Source organism: Tachypleus tridentatus, chromosome 8 (genome assembly GCF_004210375.1).
Source record: "Tachypleus tridentatus isolate NWPU-2018 chromosome 8, ASM421037v1, whole genome shotgun sequence".
Classification (NCBI taxonomy): domain Eukaryota; kingdom Metazoa; phylum Arthropoda; class Merostomata; order Xiphosura; family Limulidae; genus Tachypleus; species Tachypleus tridentatus.
Genome location: NC_134832.1, coordinates 152,688,566 through 152,714,763, shown reverse-complemented (window position 1 = coordinate 152,714,763; position 26,198 = coordinate 152,688,566). Strand labels below are relative to the sequence as shown.

The window sequence follows — 26,198 nt, the reverse complement described above, 5'->3', positions numbered from 1 at the left end:
CTGTATTGTCATTTCATCTACTGTTGATATCAACAAAGTAAGTATTACCTGTATTGTCATTTCATCTACTGTTGATATCAACAAAGTAAGTATTACCTGTATTGTCATTTCATCTACTGTTGATATCAACAAAGTAAGTATTACCTGTATTGTCATTTCATCTACTGTTGATATCAACAAAGTAAGTATTACCTGTATTGTCATTTCATCTACTGTTGATATCAACAAAGTAAGTATTACCTGTATTGTCATTTCATCTACTGTTGATATCAACAAAGTAAGTATTACCTGTATTGTCATTTCATCTACTGTTGATATGTAAGTATTACCTGTATTGTCATTTCATCTACTGTTGATATCAACAAAGTAAGTATTACCTGTATTGTCATTTCATCTACTGTTGATATCAACAAAGTAAGTATTACCTGTATTGTCATTTCATCTACTGTTGATATCAACAAAGTAAGTATTACCTGTATTGTCATTTCATCTACTGTTGATATCAACAAAGTAAGTATTACCTGTATTGTCATTTCATCTACTGTTGATATCAACAAAGTAAGTATTACCTGTATTGTCATTTCATCTACTGTTGATATCAACAAAGTAAGTATTACCTGTATTGTCATTTCATCTACTGTTGATATCAACAAAGTAAGTATTACCTGTATTGTCATTTCATCTACTGTTGATATCAACAAAGTAAGTATTACCTGTATTGTCATTTCATCTACTGTTGATATCAACAAAGTAAGTATTACCTGTATTGTCATTTCATCTACTGTTGATATCAACAAAGTAAGTATTACCTGTATTGTCATTTCATCTACTGTTGATATCAACAAAGTAAGTATTACCTGTATTGTCATTTCATCTACTGTTGATATCAACAAAGTAAGTATTACCTGTATTGTCATTTCATCTACTGTTGATATCAACAAAGTAAAGTATTACCTGTATTGTCATTTCATCTACTGTTGATATCAACAAAGTAAGTATTACCTGTATTGTCATTTCATCTACTGTTGATATCAACAAAGTAAGTATTACCTGTATTGTCATTTCATCTACTGTTGATATCAACAAAGTAAGTATTACCTGTATTGTCATTTCATCTACTGTTGATATCAACAAAGTAAGTATTACCTGTATTGTCATTTCATCTACTGTTGATATCAACAAAGTAAGTATTACCTGTATTGTCATTTCATCTACTGTTGATATCAACAAAGTAAGTATTACCTGTATTGTCATTTCATCTACTGTTGATATCAACAAAGTAAGTATTACCTGTATTGTCATTTCATCTACTGTTGATATCAACAAAGTAAGTATTACCTGTATTGTCATTTCATCTACTGTTGATATCAACAAAGTAAGTATTACCTGTATTGTCATTTCATCTACTGTTGATATCAACAAAGTAAGTATTACCTGTATTGTCATTTCATCTACTGTTGATATCAACAAAGTAAGTATTACCTGTATTGTCATTTCATCTACTGTTGATATCAACAAAGTAAGTATTACCTGTATTGTCATTTCATCTACTGTTGATATCAACAAAGTAAGTATTACCTGTATTGTCATTTCATCTACTGTTGATATCAACAAAGTAAGTATTACCTGTATTGTCATTTCATCTACTGTTGATATTAACAATTTCATCTACTGTTGAATCAACAAAGTATTACCTGTATTGTCATTTCATCTACTGTTGATATCAACAAAGTAAGTATTACCTGTATTGTCATTTCATCTACTGTTGATATCAACAAAGTAAGTATTACCTGTATTGTCATTTCATCTACTGTTGATATCAACAAAGTAAGTATTACCTGTATTGTCATTTCATCTACTGTTGATATCAACAAAGTAAGTATTACCTGTATTGTCATTTCATCTACTGTTGATATCAACAAAGTAAGTATTACCTGTATTGTCATTTCATCTACTGTTGATATCAACAAAGTAAGTATTACCTGTATTGTCATTTCATCTACTGTTGATATCAACAAAGTAAGTATTACCTGTATTGTCATTTCATCTACTGTTGATATCAACAAAGTAAGTATTACCTGTATTGTCATTTCATCTACTGTTGATATCAACAAAGTAAGTATTACCTGTATTGTCATTTCATCTACTGTTGATATCAACAAAGTAAGTATTACCTGTATTGTCATTTCATCTACTGTTGATATCAACAAAGTAAGTATTACCTGTATTGTCATTTCATCTACTGTTGATATCAACAAAGTAAGTATTACCTGTATTGTCATTTCATCTACTGTTGATATCAACAAAGTAAGTATTACCTGTATTGTCATTTCATCTACTGTTGATATCAACAAAGTAAGTATTACCTGTATTGTCATTTCATCTATTGTTGATATCAACAAAGTAAGTATTACCTGTATTGTCATTTCATCTACTGTTGATATCAACAAAGTAAGTATTACCTGTATTGTCATTTCATCTACTGTTGATATCAACAAAGTATTACCTGTATTGTCATTTCATCTACTGTTGATATCAACAAAGTAAGTATTACCTGTATTGTCATTTCATCTACTGTTGATATCAACAAATAAAGTATTACCTGTATTGTCATTTCATCTACTGTTGATATCAACAAAGTAAGTATTACCTGTATTGTCATTTCATCTACTGTTGATATCAACAAAGTAAGTATTACCTGTATTGTCATTTCATCTACTGTTGATATCAACAAAGTAAGTATTACCTGTATTGTCATTTCATCTACTGTTGATATCAACAAAGTAAGTATTACCTGTATTGTCATTTCATCTACTGTTGATATCAACAAAGTAAGTATTACCTGTATTGTCATTTCATCTACTGTTGATATCAACAAAGTAAGTATTACCTGTATTGTCATTTCATCTACTGTTGATATCAACAAAGTAAGTATTACCTGTATTGTCATTTCATCTACTGTTGATATCAACAAAGTAAGTATTACCTGTATTGTCATTTCATCTACTGTTGATATCAACAAAGTAAGTATTACCTGTATTGTCATTTCATCTACTGTTGATATCAACAAAGTAAGTATTACCTGTATTGTCATTTCATCTACTGTTGATATCAACAAAGTAAGTATTACCTGTATTGTCATTTCATCTACTGTTGATATCAACAAAGTAAGTATTACCTGTATTGTCATTTCATCTACTGTTGATATCAACAAAGTAAGTATTACCTGTATTGTCATTTCATCTACTGTTGATATCAACAAAGTAAGTATTACCTGTATTGTCATTTCATCTACTGTTGATATCAACAAAGTAAGTATTACCTGTATTGTCATTTCATCTACTGTTGATATCAACAAAGTAAGTATTACCTGTATTGTCATTTCATCTACTGTTGATATCAACAAAGTAAGTATTACCTGTATTGTCATTTCATCTACTGTTGATATCAACAAAGTAAGTATTACCTGTATTGTCATTTCATCTACTGTTGATATCAACAAAGTAAGTATTACCTGTATTGTCATTTCATCTACTGTTGATATCAACAAAGTAAGTATTACCTGTATTGTCATTTCATCTATTGTTGATATCAACAAAGTAAGTATTACCTGTATTGTCATTTCATCTACTGTTGATATCAACAAAGTAAGTATTACCTGTATTGTCATTTCATCTACTGTTGATATCAACAAAGTAAGTATTACCTGTATTGTCATTTCATCTACTGTTGATATCAACAAAGTAAGTATTACCTGTATTGTCATTTCATCTACTGTTGATATCAACAAAGTAAGTATTACCTGTATTGTCATTTCATCTACTGTTGATATCAACAAAGTAAGTATTACCTGTATTGTCATTTCATCTACTGTTGATATCAACAAAGTAAGTATTACCTGTATTGTCATTTCATCTACTGTTGATATCAACAAAGTAAGTATTACCTGTATTGTCATTTCATCTACTGTTGATATCAACAAAGTAAGTATTACCTGTATTGTCATTTCATCTACTGTTGATATCAACAAAGTAAGTATTACCTGTATTGTCATTTCATCTACTGTTGATATCAACAAAGTAAGTATTACCTGTATTGTCATTTCATCTACTGTTGATATCAACAAAGTAAGTATTACCTGTATTGTCATTTCATCTACTGTTGATATCAACAAAGTAAGTATTACCTGTATTGTCATTTCATCTACTGTTGATATCAACAAAGTAAGTATTACCTGTATTGTCATTTCATCTACTGTTGATATCAACAAAGTAAGTATTACCTGTATTGTCATTTCATCTACTGTTGATATCAACAAAGTAAGTATTACCTGTATTGTCATTTCATCTACTGTTGATATCAACAAAGTAAGTATTACCTGTATTGTCATTTCATCTACTGTTGATATCAACAAAAGTATTACCTGTATTGTCATTTCATCTACTGTTGATATCAACAAAGTAAGTATTACCTGTATTGTCATTTCATCTACTGTTGATATCAACAAAGTAAGTATTACCTGTATTGTCATTTCATCTACTGTTGATATCAACAAAGTAAGTATTACCTGTATTGTCATTTCATCTACTGTTGATATCAACAAAGTAAGTATTACCTGTATTGTCATTTCATCTACTGTTGATATCAACAAAGTAAGTATTACCTGTATTGTCATTTCATCTACTGTTGATATCAACAAAGTAAGTATTACCTGTATTGTCATTTCATCTACTGTTGATATCAACAAAGTAAGTATTACCTGTATTGTCATTTCATCTATTGTTGATATCAACAAAGTAAGTATTACCTGTATTGTCATTTCATCTACTGTTGATATCAACAAAGTAAGTATTACCTGTATTGTCATTTCATCTACTGTTGATATCAACAAAGTAAGTATTACCTGTATTGTCATTTCATCTACTGTTGATATCAACAAAGTAAGTATTACCTGTATTGTCATTTCATCTACTGTTGATATCAACAAAGTAAGTATTACCTGTATTGTCATTTCATCTACTGTTGATATCAACAAAGTAAGTATTACCTGTATTGTCATTTCATCTATTGTTGATATCAACAAAGTAAGTATTACCTGTATTGTCATTTCATCTACTGTTGATATCAACAAAGTAAGTATTACCTGTATTGTCATTTCATCTACTGTTGATATCAACAAAGTAAGTATTACCTGTATTGTCATTTCATCTACTGTTGATATCAACAAAGTAAGTATTACCTGTATTGTCATTTCATCTACTGTTGATATCAACAAAGTAAGTATTACCTGTATTGTCATTTCATCTACTGTTGATATCAACAAAGTAAGTATTACCTGTATTGTCATTTCATCTACTGTTGATATCAACAAAGTAAGTATTACCTGTATTGTCATTTCATCTACTGTTGATATCAACAAAGTAAGTATTACCTGTATTGTCATTTCATCTACTGTTGATATCAACAAAGTAAGTATTACCTGTATTGTCATTTCATCTACTGTTGATATCAACAAAGTAAGTATTACCTGTATTGTCATTTCATCTACTGTTGATATCAACAAAGTAAGTATTATCTGTATTGTCATTTCATCTACTGTTGATATCAACAAAGTAAGTATTACCTGTATTGTCATTTCATCTACTGTTGATATCAACAAAGTAAGTATTACCTGTATTGTCATTTCATCTACTGTTGATATCAACAAAGTAAGTATTACCTGTATTGTCATTTCATCTACTGTTGATATCAACAAAGTATTAACTGTATTGTCATTTCATCTACTGTTGATATCAACAAAGTAAGTATTACCTGTATTGTCATTTCATCTACTGTTGATATCAACAAAGTAAGTATTACCTGTATTGTCATTTCATCTATATGTTGATATTTCAACAAAGTAAAGTATTACCTGTATTGTCATTTCATCTACTGTTGATATCAACAAAGTAAGTATTACCTGTATTGTCATTTCATCTACTGTTGATATCAACAAAGTAAGTATTACCTGTATTGTCATTTCATCTACTGTTGATATCAACAAAGAAAGTATTACCTGTATTGTCATTTCATCTATTGTTGATATTAACAAAGTAAGTATTACCTGTATTGTCATTTCATCTACTGTTGATATCAACAAAGTAAGTATTACCTGTATTGTCATTTCATCTACTGTTGATATCAACAAAGTAAGTATTACCTGTATTGTCATTTCATCTACTGTTGATATCAACAAAGTATTACCTGTATTGTCATTTCATCTACTGTTGATATCAACAAAGTATTACCTGTATTGTCATTTCATCTACTGTTGATATCAACAAAGTATTACCTGTATTGTCATTTCATCTACTGTTGATATCAACAAAGTAAGTATTACCTGTATTGTCATTTCATCTACTGTTGATATCAACAAAGTAAGTATTACCTGTATTGTCATTTCATCTACTGTTGATATCAACAAAGTAAGTATTACCTGTATTGTCATTTCATCTACTGTTGATATCAACAAATTACCTGTAATTTCATCTACTGTTGATATATTACCTGTATTGTCATTTCATCTACTGTTGATATCAACAAAGTAAGTATTACCTGTATTGTCATTTCATCTACTGTTGATATCAACAAAGAAAGTATTACCTGTATTGTCATTTCATCTACTGTTGATATTAACAAAGTAAGTATTACCTGTATTGTCATTTCATCTACTGTTGATATCAACAAAGTAAGTATTACCTGTATTGTCATTTCATCTACTGTTGATATCAACAAAGTAAGTATTACCTGTATTGTCATTTCATCTACTGTTGATATCAACAAAGTAAGTATTACCTGTATTGTCATTTCATCTACTGTTGATATCAACAAAGTAAGTATTACCTGTATTGTCATTTCATCTACTGTTGATATCAACAAAGTAAGTATTACCTGTATTGTCATTTCATCTACTGTTGATATCAACAAAGTAAGTATTACCTGTATTGTCATTTCATCTACTGTTGATATCAAAAAAGTAATTTCATCTACTGTATTACCTGTATTGTCATTTCATCTACTGTTGATATCAACAAAGTAAGTATTACCTGTATTGTCATTTCATCTACTGTTGATATCAACAAAGTAAGTATTACCTGTATTGTCATTTCATCTACTGTTGATATCAACAAAGTAAGTATTACCTGTATTGTCATTTCATCTACTGTTGATATCAACAAAGTAAGTATTACCTGTATTGTCATTTCATCTATTGTTGATATCAACAAAGTAAGTATTACCTGTATTGTCATTTCATCTACTGTTGATATCAACAAAGTAAGTATTACCTGTATTGTCATTTCATCTACTGTTGATATCAACAAAGTAAGTATTACCTGTATTGTCATTTCATCTACTGTTGATATCAACAAAGTAAGTATTACCTGTATTGTCATTTCATCTACTGTTGATATCAACAAAGTAAGTATTACCTGTATTGTCATTTCATCTACTGTTGATATCAACAAAGTAAGTATTACCTGTATTGTCATTTCATCTACTGTTGGTATCAACAAAGTAAGTATTACCTGTATTGTCATTTCATCTACTGTTGATATCAACAAAGTAAGTATTACCTGTATTGTCATTTCATCTACTGTTGATATTAACAAAGTAAGTATTACCTGTATTGTCATTTCATCTACTGTTGATATCAACAAAGTAAGTATTACCTGTATTGTCATTTCATCTACTGTTGATATCAACAAAGTAAGTATTACCTGTATTGTCATTTCATCTACTGTTGATATCAACAAAGTAAGTATTACCTGTATTGTCATTTCATCTACTGTTGATATCAACAAAGTAAGTATTACCTGTATTGTCATTTCATCTACTGTTGATATCAACAAAGTAAGTATTACCTGTATTGTCATTTCATCTACTGTTGATATCAACAAAGTAAGTATTACCTGTATTGTCATTTCATCTACTGTTGATATCAACAAAGTAAGTATTACCTGTATTGTCATTTCATCTATTGTTGATATCAACAAAGTAAGTATTACCTGTATTGTCATTTCATCTACTGTTGATATCAACAAAGTAAGTATTACCTGTATTGTCATTTCATCTACTGTTGATATCAACAAAGTAAGTATTACCTGTATTGTCATTTCATCTACTGTTGATATCAACAAAGTAAGTATTACCTGTATTGTCATTTCATCTACTGTTGATATCAACAAAGTAAGTATTACCTGTATTGTCATTTCATCTACTGTTGATATCAACAAAGTAAGTATTACCTGTATTGTCATTTCATCTATTGTTGATATTAACAAAGAAAGTATTACCTGTATTGTCATTTCATCTATTGTTGATATCAACAAAGAAAGTATTACCTGTATTGTCATTTCATCTATTGTTGATATTAACAAAGAAAGTATTACCTGTATTGTCATTTCATCTATTGTTGATATTAACAAAGTAAGTATTACCTGTATTGTCATTTCATCTACTGTTGATATCAACAAAGTAAGTATTACCTGTATTGTCATTTCATCTACTGTTGATATCAACAAAGTAAGTATTACCTGTATTGTCATTTCATCTATTGTTGATATCAACAAAGTAAGTATTACCTGTATTGTCATTTCATCTACTGTTGATATCAACAAAGTAAGTATTACCTGTATTGTCATTTCATCTACTGTTGATATTAACAAAGTAAGTATTACCTGTATTGTCATTTCATCTACTGTTGATATCAACAAAGTATTACCTGTATTGTCATTTCATCTATTGTTGATATCAACAAAGTAAGTATTACCTGTATTGTCATTTCATCTACTGTTGATATCAACAAAGTAAGTATTACCTGTATTGTCATTTCATCTACTGTTGATATTAACAAAGTAAGTATTACCTGTATTGTCATTTCATCTATTGTTGATATTAACAAAGAAAGTATTACCTGTATTGTCATTTCATCTACTGTTGATATTAACAAAGTAAGTATTACCTGTATTGTCATTTCATCTACTGTTGATATCAACAAAGTAAGTATTACCTGTATTGTCATTTCATCTATTGTTGATATCAACAAAGTAAGTATTACCTGTATTGTCATTTCATCTACTGTTGATATCAACAAAGTAAGTATTACCTGTATTGTCATTTCATCTACTGTTGATATCAACAAAGTAAGTATTACCTGTATTGTCATTTCATCTACTGTTGATATCAACAAAGTAAGTATTACCTGTATTGTCATTTCATCTATTGTTGATATCAACAAAGTAAGTATTACCTTTGTTGTCATTTCATCTAGTGTTGGTATCAACAAAATAAGTATTACATGTATTGTAATTTCATCTATTGTTTATATTAACAAAGTGAGCATTACCTGTATTGTCATTTCATCTACTGTTGATATCAACAATGTATTACCTGTATTGTCATTTCATCTACTGTTGGTATCAACAAAGTAAGCATTACCTGTATTGTCATTTCATCTACCTTTGATATCACAAAGTAAGTGTTACCTGTATTGTCATTTCATCTATTGTTGATATTAACAAAGAAAGTATTACCTGTATTGTCATTTCATCTACTGTTGGTATCAACAAAGTAAGCATTACCTGTATTGTCATTTCATCTACTGTTGATATCAACAAAGTAAGTATTACCTATATTGTCATTTCATCTATTGTTGATATTAACAAAGAAAGTATTACCTGTATTGTCATTTCATCTATTGTCGATATTAACAAAGTAAGTATTACCTGTATTTTCATTTCATCTACTGTTGATATGAACAAAGTAAGTATTACCTGTATTGTCATTTCATCTACTGTTGATATCAACATCGTTAGTATTACGTGTATTGTCATTTCATCTACTGTTGATATCAACAAAGTATTACCTGTATTGTTATTTCATCTTTTGTTGGTATCAACAAAGTATTACCTGTATTGTCATTTCATCTACTGTTGATATCAACAAAGTATTAACTGTATTGTCATTTCATCTACTGTTGGTATCAACAAAGTAAGCATTACCTGTATTGTTATTTCATCTACTGTTGATTTGAACAAAGTAAGTATTACCTATATTGTCATTTTATCTAATGTTGGTATCAACAAAGTAAGTATTACCTGTATTGTCATTTCATCTAATGTTGATAAAAACAAAATAAATATTACCTGTATTGTCATTTCATCTACTGTTGATATCAACAAAGTAAGTATTACCTGTTTTGTCATTTCATCTACTGTTGATATCAACAAAGAAAGTATTACCTGTACTGTCATTTCATCTATTGTTGATATTAACAAATAAAATATTACCTGTATTGTCATTTCATCTACTGTTGATATCAACAAAGTATTAACTGTATTGTCATTTCATCTATTGTTGGTATCAACAAAGTAAGCATTACCTGTATTTTCATTTCATCTACTGTTGATTTCAAGAAAGTAAGTATTACCTATATTGTCATTTTATCTAATGTTGATTTCAACAAAGTAAGTATTATTTATATTGTCATTTCATCTTTTGTTGGTATCAACAAAGTAAGTATTACCTGTATTGTCATTTCATCTACTGTTGATAACAACAAAGGTAGTATTACCTGTATTGTCATTTCATCTATTGTTGATATTAACAAAGAAAGTATTACCTGTATTGTCATTTCATCTATTGTTGATATTAACAAAGTAAGTATTACCTGTATTGTCATTTCATCTACTGTTGATATTAACAAAGTAAGTATTACCTGTATTGTCATTTCATCTACTGTTGATATCAACAAAGCAAGTATTACCTGTGTTGTCATTTCATCTACTGTTGATATTAACAAAGTAAGTATTACCTGTATTGTCATTTCATCTATTGTTGATATCAACAAAGTAAGTATTACCTGTATTGTCATTTCATCTATTGTTGATATTAACAAAGTAAGTATTACCTGTATTGTTATTTCATCTACTGTTGATATCAACAAAGTAAGTATTACCTGTATTGTCATTTCATCTAGTATTGATATCAACAAAGTTTTACCTGTATTGTCATTTGATCTATTGTTGATATCAACAAAGTAAGTATTACCTGTATTGTCATTTCATCTACTGTTGATATCAAGAAAGTGTAGTATTACCTGTATTGTCACTAAATCTACTGTTGATATCACCAAAATAAGTATTACCTGTATTATCATTTCATCTACTGTTGATATCAACAAAATTAGTATTACCTGTATTGTTATTTCATCTACTGTTGATATTAACAAAGTAAGTATTACCTGTATTGTCATTTCATCTACTGTTGATATCAACAAAGTATTACCTGTATTGTCATTTCATCTACTGTTGGTATCAACAAAGTAAGCATTACCTGTATTGTCATTTCATCTACTGTTGATATCAACAATGTAAGTATTACCTGTATTGTCATTTCATCTTTTGTTGGTATCAACAAAGTAAGTATTACCTGTATTGTCATTTCATCTACTGTTGATATCAACAAAGTAAGCATTACCTGTATTGTCATTTCATCTACTGTTGATATCAACAAAATAACTATTACCTGTATTGTCATTTCATCTACTGTTGATATCAACAAAGTAAGTATTACATGTATTGTCATTTCATCTACTGTTGATATCAACAAAGTAAGTATTACCTGTATTGTCATTTCATCTTCTGTTGATATCAACAAAGTAAGTATTACTTGTATTGTCATTTCATCTATTGTTTATATTAACAAAGTGAGCATTACCTGTATTGTTATTTCATCTACTGTTGGTATCATTTTGTTTGATTACATAACTACAATGTCCTCATTCCTTCATGTTGTTTTCCTTACTTGAATTATGAATGTACTATGTGCAGTGAGTTATGTTTCACCATCTGAGCAGAATACACCATCATAGGTGATTGCATTCAGTAATGACAACACATACACCTTCATGTGTGTGTTGATGTCTATATCCATGCATATTAAGATAAGTAACTTCCATTATATAATTACAATAACTTCATAATAACATTCAAGTAGTCTAAACAGTTTATTCAGTAAGTCTATTAAGCTTTTAGATAATTTTACATCTAAAATACAATACTATAAATATAAAGCCTTGGTAATGATTTCTCTAAATTTAATTTTTTTCTCCACGTACCTTTAAGAGTAATGTTTAGTCCATCAAAATCATGATGATCTGGTTCATTCCAAGTTTCAAAATTCCACTTTTCCACATAGTTAATACCATACAGGCCTAGAAAACAAACTTCACGTGTAAAACTTGTGGATACCTTTATAAAATATTGAATAATTACAATAATAAACAAATATCAAACTGTGAGAGAGAGAACTCAACTTTTATTTTGTTATGGTTTTGTTTTCTTTTCATTTTTTAATCACTTCTATTGTTTTTTCCAATTTTAATTACATTAAAGCATCTTCTCGACTTATAATTAAAAATTAATACTTGAACAAGACAAGAGAAGTGATAATAAATGAATGGTAAACAAAACTATAAAATAAAATTCTCTAACAAAACCTTCTGTTTGTTTCATTAATTTACTACTTCTTGTGCACATAATTACTGCACATTTTATACCTGTTGTACATTACATTTAAACATGTATGTGTACTGTATAGTGAAGTACAGCCCAAACTCACTTTACTTATCCTAGATTTTTGACATGACCTGTCAGCTACAGATATTATGCATGGTAGGCACCATGTTTTGACATGACCTGCCAACTACAGATATTATGCATGGTAGGCACCATGTTTTGACATGACCTGTCAACTACAGATATAATACATGGTAAGCACCATGTTTTGACATGACCTGTCAACTACAGATATAATGCATGGTAGGCACCATGTTTTGACATGACCTGTCAACTACAGATATTATGCATGGTAGGCACCATGTTTTGACATGACCTGTAAACTACAAATATTATGCTTGTTATGTACCATGCAAATAATAAAATGTTCCTTAATTCAGAAACCTTCTATATATGTCATCTGATGCTGCTTTTGTAGCTTATATTGGATTTAGTTTTGGTATATTTAAATTCAATCAATCTGGAATTAATAGCCATTCTAAATCAAAAGTTGAATGTATCACATACTGATTTACATTTAATTTACAATAGAAAGAGCCCTAAGTAATAAGAAATTTCTTATACAATCACAAAATGACACTGAGTTTACTACACTAATTTAGAAAAGACCTCATAACAGGACATACCAAACTTCTTTCTCCAATTTAAGGTTTAATTAATTAATTTTTCAATTTCCTTTTGAATAAACAATGTCAAAATTGTTTTATAATACAATTAACAGTGTACAAAAAATAAAAAACTGACCATAAAACAAATTAATAACTGATTAAATGTTAAACTAACTAGCATAGTTTAAAAACTAGAATTGACTTGTGATACATCAAAAAGTTTCAATTATAACCTGTATTTTACAAGTTTCACACTAGTTAGAATTATATCTTCTTGTCATTGTACACAGATGACTATCAAACATCATTTTGTGTTCACGCACTCAACTTAAGAAACTCGTCTGAAAATATAGGACATCTGAAAATATAGCATTAAGTTTCTAATGGTTGAAACTAGTATGTGAGGATAAAGGATTTTGTTTCAAATGTTAGTCAATGTGTATCATACTACAAGCAATGATTCACATTTTACATCAAATACTGGAAGAAAGATCTGAAAACATTGCTACAGATGATGTAAGTAAACTTTTTTCTAATGATAAAATATCCTTATTAAACCTTGATATTTCCTACTTGTAATGTAAACGCACATGTACTTATAAGGGAGTGATTACATCTTAGCTGTAAAAATATCACAAAAAAATAGTAAAATACAAAATAATTCTTAACTGTCTTCACATTTTTTATTATTATTATATGTAAAAAACTACAGCAACACTGCTGTGCTCTCCATTGCCAGAGAGAAAGTTGTATGTAACCTTGCCGACCACCTGCTGATGAAACTGCTATAGTCACATTGTGGCTTAGATCATTCCACTGGACAACAAACACAAAATTCACCACAGGGCAATTGCAAGAGAAGTGACTTAACAACATCACCCATTCTTCACAGCACTTACTGACTTCATAAAGGTCTTCAACTTCATCAACTGCAAGGTCTTGTGGAAAATCCTACCTAAAATCATGTGTCCACAGACACTTATTCTCATGTCATCCATGTGCTTGATTTCTGTCACTTAAAGCAGTGAAGGTCAATGGGTAAGAGACAGACAGAAGAAACATTATTAGGATGTTACCAGGGCCAACACTTAGGAGACCTTTTCTCTTGATGGAGAACTACTTTGTGGCAAGAATCTCATTTCTTTGAGAGTTGTAAGCAGCTCATCCAACAAAGAGAAACAGGAGAAACAAAAGAAGCCAAGAGTAACGAGATTTGACAACCTCAGTCTTCCCGTTCAATCTGGAAATATTTGTCACCACGGTAACAAAATATCAGTACACCAACAAGTCATTAAAGCAATGTCTGACAACTCACAATAAATGCTGCCAGTGTATAGAGATAATTTATTCTTCAACACTGGATGTATAAATACAAAGGGTTTGAGACTAGTACCTAGAATTCTGGATGTTTTCTAATATTTTAGTTGCTGAATGTTACAAAAATAACCATTAAGATTTCTGTTTTGACTATGGTTTCCAACATTATGTATTTTATTTTTCTGAATAGTTGAACTTTTCCAAGTTGAATTTATTTGATTGTCAATTTTGGCATATAAAACAAAGAAGAATATAAAAAAAAAACTACTAGTAAAATTTATCCAGAATATGGTTAGCTTTTGTCATCTATATTTTGTGTGATAAATGTCAAACATAAAATATGTCAGAAAAAAATGACATAAGTTCTACATTCATACAGAGATTATATCTAGATTATTCAATTTATTGGCACTACATGACACAAGTTCTACAACCAGACAGGGAATACATCTGGCTTTTCAGTTTATTGGCAGCATATATGTTCTATATTCTGACATAGATCATATCTGGCATTTCAATTTATTGGCACTATATAACAAAAGTTTTATCCAGACAGGGATTATATCTCGCTTTTCAGTTTACTGGCACTATACGACACAAGTTCTACATTCATCCAGTGATTATATCTGGATTATTCACTTTAAAGGCACTATATGACGTAAGTTCAACCTCCAGACAGGGAATATATCTGGCTTTTCAGTTTATTGACAACATACAAGTCCTGTATTCAGACAGGGTTTACATCTGGCTTCTTCAGTTTATTTGCAGTCATCTAACTCAAGAGATATAAAATGAGAAATAAATGCCTTTAGTGCAGAGACTTCATTTGTTCATTTTTTGAGAGCAGGATTTCATTCATATGTTTGATAGATTTATAAATAAAATATACACATTATTCTAAGAGTATGCCAATGATAAGTTTGTATTATATACTTATAAAGAAATACAGTATACTTGTACAAGTTTTCTGATCTGGCTTCTTTAGAAACAACAAATGAATGATAAATTACCAATATATCGATTAGATAATTCTTCGACCAAACTTCTCCACCACCTAACTTCAGTTTTATTCTCAAAATTGGAAAAAATATTTGACGGATTTCCCATAAGTTCAAAACCAGGATGTAGTCCATTTTTCCATAAGGAATGGATCAGTTTGTCCAAGTTTGTGAAGTTAAAGACAAGATTACCTTCCTGTGTTATCCTAAGAAAAACATAAAATCTTATTTATAATAATTGTACTTATGAAACTATTGTGAGAAAAATTATGACATAAATATACTTTTGGCCGTTTGGATTCAACCCCTGTCCAAAATAAGAATTAACACACACAAATTATAAGGCAAACCTCTATTAAACATAATTCTGATGAATAGATGACTGTGACTATTATTTCTTTGTCTGTCTTTAAAAGTATAGTTTATAAAAATTCATGGAATGAAACTGCAGTTGATAAAATAAATTTTATAAAATGAATGATCACGTGTTTGGTAACGATATAAGGATGGAAAAAATATAATAACGGGAAATGAATGACTTTTGTGCAGAAACTTCATTTGTGCATCTTTTAAGAGCAGGATTTCAGCCTGAGAACTTTTACACCTACCAGGTTAAGCCTACAAAAGTTTTTAGTAATAAGTTTTTAAACAACCCAAACTACCATGTTTTTCACATCTCACAAATATGGCCTTTCCATGGGATGTATGTAAGAGTCATGGGATAATAATTAGTTTTTCTTATAGTAATATGTTTTCATTTGCATTTCCTGGGCTTGTCTTTGTTTTAGTTTTTCTCACTGTCAGGCAACTGCTTCTAAGGCATCCTTTTAAGAACTTAAATTACTAAAACTTTCACCTCTCATAAACAGGCATATCCTTGATTCTTATCTTGGATACCTGGATGACTTTATGCTGTCAGCAATGTTTCTGTAGTAATCTCAACTGTTCACAAGTTCCACGAAAGGAATATGAATACAGGATATCTCACACACCAGGTAAGTGCTCCAACAAGTGAGTTACCATCTACCAAGTGCTATTAAGGCACTATTTATACAATTCATACAACTATATAAGAATCTTTACTTACAACAAAAGATAAAAAAGTGGAAACCTATCAAAGTTAAAAACAAACAAACCAGGATTTCATAGTTAGCCACATCTATACCTAAAAGAATTGATAATTTATTAGAACTTACAAATTATGGTTAAATTTTACTGATTTTTGTCATTCAAAACTAATGAAAGTATGTTTGCAAATGCTCTTAAGAGGTCCAGAATAGTTCACTTAAAAGTTATTGTAACTGGTCTAAAGAACAAAATAGAGAGTAGTTGGAATACTACTATTATTATACACTCTACTAATTCTTGAAAATCCCAGGGAACCAATTAAAGAATATAGTGTTTACAAATATAATAGACCTAATGGTTAGTATAATTGTATTAATGTTTCACCAGTGTGTAAAAGGTGTTCACACCATAACATCTGTGTATACGTGTGTGCAGCTAGATGACTGGTTAAGCACAAACTACACTAAACCATCTGGTACATCATTAGCTCGATGATAGATTTTAAATTATTTGTTTCAATTTTCTGTTATAATTGTAACTTTATTTATATATTATAGAGCTTGTCTTCCTGAATATAACTTATCAATTTCGTGGTATATTTTCAATAGATTATCAAGGTTTTATTTCTCTACATATTTGTGCTTCACAAGCCAAAATAAAGGGTTAAGACGAAATGTTAGTGCACTAAAATTTTTCTTATAAAAGTTTATCTATCTTACAAAACAATCAACTTCATCAAGATAACATACTGAGCACTTATAAGGTTTAACAGCCAGTGAATTCTAATTTGTTGTATGCCTTTGCCTGGAAGTGCTCCAAGAAGTCCTAGGTTTTGTTCCATGTCTGGACTTAGCAGGAAGTGATAAGCCTGTTGGTGAGGATCTGGTGGACTGAAAAGAAAACAGCCATTCATGATCTCACCAATATGTTCCTTACTTTTCATTTATGGTAGACAGAAAGAACTTCATTCTGGAAAATTTACTGATAACGTAAACTTCATCTTCATTCCAAGCATATAAAAATTAAAAATCGACTTATGTGGCACAACCTTTAAAACATCTTCACAACGACAATATTTAAATTGGTTATGGCATTTCTGAATAAGTATAGTTTAACAAGAATTTCTGTGTTCTCACATTACTTCCCAGTAATTTATTGAAATAAATAAAACCACTATGAAAGAGATTTATTTTAAAATGTTTTTACAATTAGAAAAGATGGCTGATGTCCCATGTCTCCATTTTGTTCTTTTTTACTTTCATAGAAATGTAAAACAAGAGTGAAATATTTTGTATATTTTTTACATTTCTTCTTATACTAAAAGCAATTCTGAAAACAAGAAAAGGTTTTATTGAAAACACCTAAACAAAAAGTATCACAAAATGATACAAATGATGTTTAATCTAATTAGTATATTACTTATCAAGAACCAATTATGAAACAACACTATAACAAGCATTCACTGTAAACATATTTAATAAAACTGAACCACATTAATATGGTTGATTTTTCACAATTTTTCATGGTCATTTAAATATAAATATCCTTTTTATATTATTATTCATGAAAAAACTGGGAGAAGAACCACATTTTGATTTTCCCTCATGTAATATCAATAACTCTACACCATACCTTTCTTCTCCATTCCAAAAAAACTTTATTGAAAATAAAGAGAATAAAATCATTAGTTGAAAGGCCCACAACAAAGATTAAACCTTATATTATATTACTCTCCAAATACATACATTTTTCATAACCAATACTTAAATGTACAATCACCCAAACTTACCACAAGCCTGTACTTTTCCAGAAATGATGTAATTTTCCTGTAGAATTATTTGCATTAATTTTTATAATGTAGGTTGTAAAAGTCCTTTCAGATAAGTAATGTTTACCTTTCTGCATTGACATACGAAATTCATTGGTAATATTTGATTTCCCATGAGGTTTAAAATATATTTTATTATGCCAAAATTTATTAACATGATTTTCAACATCATAGGCAGTTTCAATCAATAGTTTTGATTTTATATCCTGTTTCATAAAATCTAAATAATATATTCCATTCAGATAATTATCAGTTAATGATTCACAAGTTTTATTACTTCTCAATAGTAAAACAATTAGGAAAATTTGTAAAAACAATAAAATGTTACAGACAGTCTGTATCCATAACATCTTGTTACACAGAAGAGCTGCTACACGAGTCAAGAATCCAACCTTGGTCATAAGTGCTTCATAAGTGCCTGAAGAAAAAGAAAAAAATCAATTACAATGTGAAAAATCTGAAAAATAAATATTTGCTAACGGACGACTTAATGTAAGTTACACTCTTTCATGTAACTATAACCTAGAATTAAACACCTCAAAGTAGCACTATTTAAAATGAAAAAAAAAAAAACATTAAGGGAAGTTTAGGGCTTGTTACTTTCAAGAAAAAAAATTCCTCAGTGAAAAAAATTCCATTACTTTCAACAGGTTCTTTAGATCAAGGAATTAATGTGATGTGAAATGATAAAAGCAGATGTCCACGTACTATTAAACTGAGGTTAAATGCACATTAGTTCAGAACAGAGTAATCAAAGCTGCAAAACCTAAATAAAAATAGATCTACATACTTATTAAAACACCCAACAATTTAAATATATTTTACATAACAGACCTAAAGACATTATTAAGCAAATAATTTCTGATTTATAACAATAAACACTATTCATGAAGTCCATATAAAACAAATTACTGTGTGTGTTTTTAAACTGTTAATTCACTACCCCTAATATTCAAGTTTTAACTTTTCAGGCATGTCTACTCTGTCTAAAGATTTATTTAAAAAATATTGCATTTTCCCAATTTGCCATTTCACTAGTCACAAGCAGATTATTAAAACCCTGATAGTTTTAATTTTAATAAATGCATCAAGTCACTGCTTGCTTGTTTATACCGCTGACAAAGAAAGATTAAGTCTCTTTTGCTAAACATGACATTATTTCAGAAATCTGTTTTTGCACAATATCCACATTTTTGTTTCATTAATAAAATAAATGGTACCAAACTTTAAACAAGTTCAAACATCACTTCAGTGGGTATGTTTTATGATAATGATACATATAATACTTTTATATTCAAATTTTTTATAAATACATGTATTTAATCAAAATGTTTGTCTCTTGCCTGCAGCTAAACTCCCAGTAGAGGATTTAAAATTTTTACCAACAACAACTGTATATTTCTCCTCAAAATTAAAACTCCTCTCACAAGAAAAATCAATAAATACTTTGGGGGTTAGAACAACATTTGGAACAATTAGCTGTGAAAAGACCAAAACTGTATCTGAAATAAATGTATATAAAATTAAAATAATCAGATTTTACATTCCATTATTATGTGTATCTACACAGAATTACTTAAAAAGATTTGAATCTTGTCCAAATGAGTTTAAAAGAATGCTTAAAAATGTATCTCAAGAACTTGGAGTCCCCAAAGTAACTGAAGGTAAGGTGTAGATTTGGTGTATCTGGATCTTCAAAAAGTAACAAGCAACGTAAAAGGTTTGTGAAACAATTGTCTCTGTAGGTATAGGGGATATCTTAACTAACTGAATAGAAAAGTGGCTTGATGGAAGATGGCAGAAGGTCGTAACAAATAAAGTTCAGTTAACTTAAATTAATATCACAAGTGGTGTACTTCATGTTTCAGGTTTAGGACCACTGCTCTTTTCAATTTACATCAGTGACAAAGATGAGGGAATAGTTAAAAAGTTACTCAAGTTTACAGATGATATTAAAGTTTTGAATGTTCTGTGAAGAGGATGCTGCTGATTTACAAAATGGTGTAGACCATTTAGTAAGTTGGGCAAATTAAATAGTTTATCTGCTATTTTAATTATGATAAATGCTGGATGGTGGATGTAGGTTATCAAAATTTAAATTATAATTTAATTTGAAAGGAAATAACCTAAAGAGTGTCATGAAAGATAGTGATCTTAGTGCTTTCCAAGCAGTGTGTTGTTATAAGGGGTAGGATAAATAAAGAAAGTGATCTTGGTACTTTCTGAAGCCATCCAAGCAGTGTGTTGTTATTAGGGGTAGGATAAATAAAGTAAGTGATCTTGGTACTTTCTGAAGCCCTCCAAGCAGTGTGTTGTTATTAGGGGTAGGATAAATAAAGAAAGTGATCTTGGTACTTTCCAAAGCCATCCAAGCAGTGTGTTGTTATTAGGGGTAGGATAAATAAATAAAGTGATCTTGGTGCTTTCCAAAGCCAAGTGTGTTGTTATTAGGGTTAGGATAAATAAAGAAAGTGATCTTGGTGCTTTCCAAAGCCAAGTGTGTTGTTATTAGGGTTATGATAAATAAGGAATGTGATCTTGGTGCTTTCCAAAGCCATCCAAGCAGTGTGTTGTTATTAGAGTTATGATAAATAAAGAAAGTGATCTTGGTGCTTTACAAAGCCATCCAAGCAGTGTGTTGTTATTAGGATTAGGATAAATAAATAAAGTAATCTTGGTGCTTTCCAAAGCCATCCAAGCAGTGTGTTGTTATTAAGGTTAGGATAAATAAAGGAAGTGATCTTGGTGCTTTCCAAAGCCATCCAAGCAGTGTGTTGTTATTAGGGTTAGGATAAATAAAGAAAGTGATCTTGGTGCTTTCCAAAGCCATCCAAGCAGTGTGTTGTTATTAGGGGTAGGAGAAATAAAGAAAGTGATCTTGGTACTTTCCAAAGCCATCCAAGCAGTGTTTTGTTATTAGGGGTAGGATAAATAAAGAAAGTGATCTTGGTGCTTTCCGAAGCTATCCAAGCAGTGTGTTGTTATTAGGGGTAGGATAAATAAAGAAATTGATCATGGTGCTTTCCAAAGCCATCCAAGCAGTGTGTTGTTATTAGGGGTAGGATAAATAAAGAAAGTGATCTTGGTGCTTTCCAAAGCCAAGTGTGTTGTTATTACGGTTAGGATAAATAGAGAAAGTGATCTTGGTGCCTTCCAAAGCCATTCAAGCAGTGTGTTGTTATTAGGGGTATGTATGACAACAGTATATTTATATTATGTTTAAAATAACACCCGAGAACAGTTGTTGTCAGACAGAATGAAAGTATGTAAGACAACAGTATATTTACATTATGTTTAAAATAACACCTGAGAATGGTTATCACACAGAATGAAAGTATATGACAACTGTGCATTTATACTATGTTTAAAATAACACCTGAAAATGGTTGTCATCAGGCAGAAAGAAAGTATATGACAACTGTATATTTATATTATGTTTAAAATAACACCCGAGAATGGTTGTCATCAGGCAGAATGAAAGTATATGACAACTGTATATTTATACTATGTTTAAAATAACACCTGAAAATGGTTGTCATCAGTGATCAAAATGTTGTGCCTGTTCGAAAAGAAAACATTCTTAAAGTTGAAGTTGTAACTTGGTATAGGATATTTAAAATACTCATTACATGGTGTATGTGAATTTTAAATTACCAGTCTATGTATATAAAACATTACCAATCACTACATGTGATTGTCTTTATTTAAAGATAAACCTCTGGGTTTAATTATTTCCATCAATTTACTTTCATTCAGTTCTGTGTGTTTAGTCAAGAAAACAAACACATTAATGTTGATTTGGTCTGTTTTGAATTTTGTGCAAAGCTACACAAGAACTAACTGCACTAGCCGTCCCTAATTTAGCAGTGTAAGACGAGAGGGAAGGCAGCTAGTCATCACCATTCACCACCAACTCTTGGGCCACTCTTTTACCAATGAATAGTGAGACTGAAAGTCACATTATAATGCCCCCATGGCTGAAAAAGCGAGCATGTTTGGTGTGATGGGGATTCAAACCCACGACCCAAAATTGTAAAATCATCCAACAGTACACAGTTGTTACAGCTAATGACATCTTTTGATACACTTGACAATTTTTGTATTTTATAGTAAATTTGTGTTCATTTAAATAACATTTTAGTTCATAAATTGTCTTACTGATGTAGACTTTCCTACATTCACAGATTATTTTATAAATTCTCTGTCTGAGCTTGTTCTCTTATAATAATTACAAATCTTTTTCAGAGTACTTCGGTAGACTATTAAAAACATTTTTCCATTTGATTTAAGATCATATAGTTAAATTATAGAAAACAAAGTAAGTATTACCTGTATTGTCCTTCCATCTACTGTTGACTTCAACAATGTAAGTATTACCTGTATTGTCATTTCATCTACTGTTGACATCAACAAAGTATTACCTGTATTGTTATTTCATCTACTGTTGATATCAACAAAGTAAGTATTACCTGTATTGTCATTTCATCTACTGTTGATATAAACAAAGTAAGTATTACCTGTATTGTCATTTCATCTACTGTTGATATCAACAAAGTAAGTATTACCTGTATTGTCATTTCATCTATTGTTGATATTAACAAAGTAAGTATTACCTGTATTGTCATTTCATCTACTGTTGATATCAACAAAGTAAGTATTACCTGTATTGTCATTTCATCTACTGTTGATATAAACAAAGTAATTATTACCTGTATTGTCATTGTGTGTTGTTATTAGGGGTAGGATAAATAAAGAAAGTGATCTTGGTACTTTCCGAAGCCATCCAAGCAGTGTGTTGTTATTAGGGGTAGGATAAATAAAGAAAGTGATTTTGGTGCTTTCCGAAGACATCCAAGCAGTGTGTTGTTATTAGGGGTAGGATAAATAAATAAAGTGATCATGGTGCTTTCCAAAGCCATCCAAGAAGTGTGTTGTTATTAGGGTTAGGATAAATAAAGAAAGTGATCTTGGTGCTTTCCAAAGCCAAGTGTGTTGTTATTAGGGATAGGATAAATAAAGAAAGTGATCTTGGTGCTTTCCAAAGCCATCCAAGCAGTGTGTTGTTATTAGGGGTATGTATGACAACAGTATATTTATATTATGTTTAAAATAACACCCGAGAACAGTTGTTGTCAGACAGAATGAAAGTATGTAAGACAACAGTATATTTACATTATGTTTAAAATCACATCTGAGAATGGTTATCACACAGAATGAAAGTATATGACAACTGTATATTTATATTATGTTTAAAATAACACCCGAGAATGGTTATCACACAGAATGAAAGTATGTAAGACAAGAATATATTTATATTATGTTTAAAATAACACCCGAGAACAACTGTTATCAGACAGAATGAAAGTATATGATAACTATATATTTATATTATGTGTAAAATAACACCCGAGAACAACTGTTATCAGACAGAATGAAAGTATGTGATAACTGTATATTTATATTATGTTTAAAATAACACCCGAGAACAACTGTTATCAGACAGAATGAAAGTATATGACAACTGTATATTTATATTATGTTTAAAATAACACCCGAGAATGGTTGTCATCAGGCAGAATGAAAGTATATGACAACTGTATATTTATACTATGTTTAAAATAACACCTGAAAATGGTTGTCATCAGTGATCAAAATGTTGTGCCTGTTCGAAAAGAAAACATTCTTAAAGTTGAAGTTGTAACTGGTATAGGATATTTAAAATACTCATTACATGGTGTATGTGAATTTTAAATTACCAGTCTATGTAAATAAAACATTACCAATCACTACACATGATTGTCTTTATTTAAAGATAAACCTCTGGGTTTAATTATTTCCATCAATTTACTTTCATTCAGTTCTGTGTGTTTACTCAAGAAAACAAACAAATTAATATTGGTTTGGTCTGTTTTGAATTTTGTGCAAATCTACACAAGAACTAACTGCACTAGCCGTCCCTAATTTAGCAGTGCCAGACGAGAGGGAAGGCAGCTAGTCATCACCATTCACCACCAACTCTTGGGCCACTCTTTTACCAATGAATAGTGAGACTGAAAGTCACATTATAATGCCCCCATGGCTGAAAAAGCGAGCATGTTTGGTGTGATGGGGATTCAAACCCACGACCCAAAATTGTTATATCATCCAACAGTACACAGTTGTTACAGCTAATGGCATCTTTTGATACACTTGACAACTTTTGTATTTTACAGTAAATTTGTGTTCATTTAAATAACATTTTAGTTCATAAATTGTCTTACTGATGTAGACTTTCCTACATTCACAGATTATTTTATAAACTCTCTGACTGAGCTTGTTCTCTTATAATAATTACAAATCTTTTTCAGAGTACTTTGGTAGACTAGTGAAAACATTTTTCCATTTGATTTAAGATCATATAGTTAAATTACAGAAAACAAAGTAAGTATTACCTGTATTGTCATTCCATCTACTGTTGACATCAACAAAGTAAGTATTATCTATATTGTTATTTCATCTATTGTTGATATGAACAAAGTAAGTATTACCTGTATTGTTATTTCATCTACTGTTGATATCAACAAAGTATGTATTACCTGTATTGTTATTTCATCTACTGTTGATATCAACAAAGTTAGTATTACCTGTATTGTTATTTCATCTACTGTTGATATCAACAAAATATGTATTACCGTTATTGTCATTTCATCTTTTGTTGGTATCAACAAAGTAATTATTACCTGTATTGTCATTGTGTGTTGTTATTAGGGGTAGGATAAATAAAGAAAGTGATCTTGGTACTTTCCGAAGCCATCCAAGCAGTGTGTTGTTATTAGGGGTAGGATAAATAAAGAAAGTGATCTTGGTACTTTCCGAAGCCATCCAAGCAGTGTGTTGTTATTAGGGTTATGATAAATAAAGAATGTGATCTTGGTGCTTTCCAAAGCCACCCAAGCAGTGTGTTGTTATTAGGGGTAGGATAAATAAAGAAAGTGATCTTGGTGCTTTCCGAAGCCATCCAAGCAGTGTGTTGTTATTAGGGGTAGGATAAATAAAGAAAGTGATCATGGTGCTTTCCAAAGCCATCCAAGCAGTGTGTTGTTATTAGGGGTAGGATAAATAAAGAAAGTGATCTTGGTGCTTTCCAAAGCCAAGTGTGTTGTTATTAGGGTTAGGATAAATAAAGAAAGTGATCTTTGTGCTTTCCAAAGCCATCCAAGCAGTGTGTTGTTATTAGGGGTATGTAAGACAACAGTATATTTATATTATGTTTAAAATAACACCCGAGAACAGTTGTTGTCAGACAGAATGAAAGTATGTAAGACAACAGTATATTTATATTATGTTTAAAATAACACCCGAGAACAGTTGTTGTCAGACAGAATGAAAGTATGTAAGACAACAGTATATTTATATTATGTTTAAAATAACACCTGAGAACAGTGTTAATTTAGGAATATTATATTTTAACCTTACATTATTTATTCTATCCCTTATGGATTTTCGAGATGAAGAAGAATGTATGATAAAATTTCAACCACAACCTGTTCGCCATATCTGTTATCGATGACGCACTTCGGTGAGAACAGCGCTCTACATGACGACTTAAACACAACATAAACCCTAACGGGTCCTGGCAGGGCCAAGCGCATAAGGCGTGCGACTCGTAATCCGAGGGTCGCGGGTTTGAGCCCGCGTCGCGCCAAACATGCTCGCCCTCCAAGCCGTGGGGGCGTTATATGTTTCGGTCAATTCGTTGGTAAAAGAGTAGCCCAAGAGTTGG

At 30.2% G+C, this 26,198-nt stretch overlaps 1 protein-coding gene across 1 annotated transcript in view; it reads right to left on the bottom strand.

Annotated features, from left to right (window-relative positions):
* Positions 1 to 25,993, bottom strand: part of Idua (alpha-L-iduronidase) — a 165,373-nt gene extending 139,380 nt beyond the window's left edge. Inside the window, 5 exon segments of the mRNA XM_076452166.1 lie at positions 12,158 to 12,253; positions 15,553 to 15,746; positions 17,358 to 17,498; positions 18,398 to 18,854; positions 25,892 to 25,993. Coding sequence (XP_076308281.1) covers positions 12,158 to 12,253; positions 15,553 to 15,746; positions 17,358 to 17,498; positions 18,398 to 18,837 — 871 coding nt within the window. The 5' untranslated portion in view covers positions 18,838 to 18,854; positions 25,892 to 25,993.
* Positions 25,994 to 26,198: the final 205 nt, after the last annotated feature.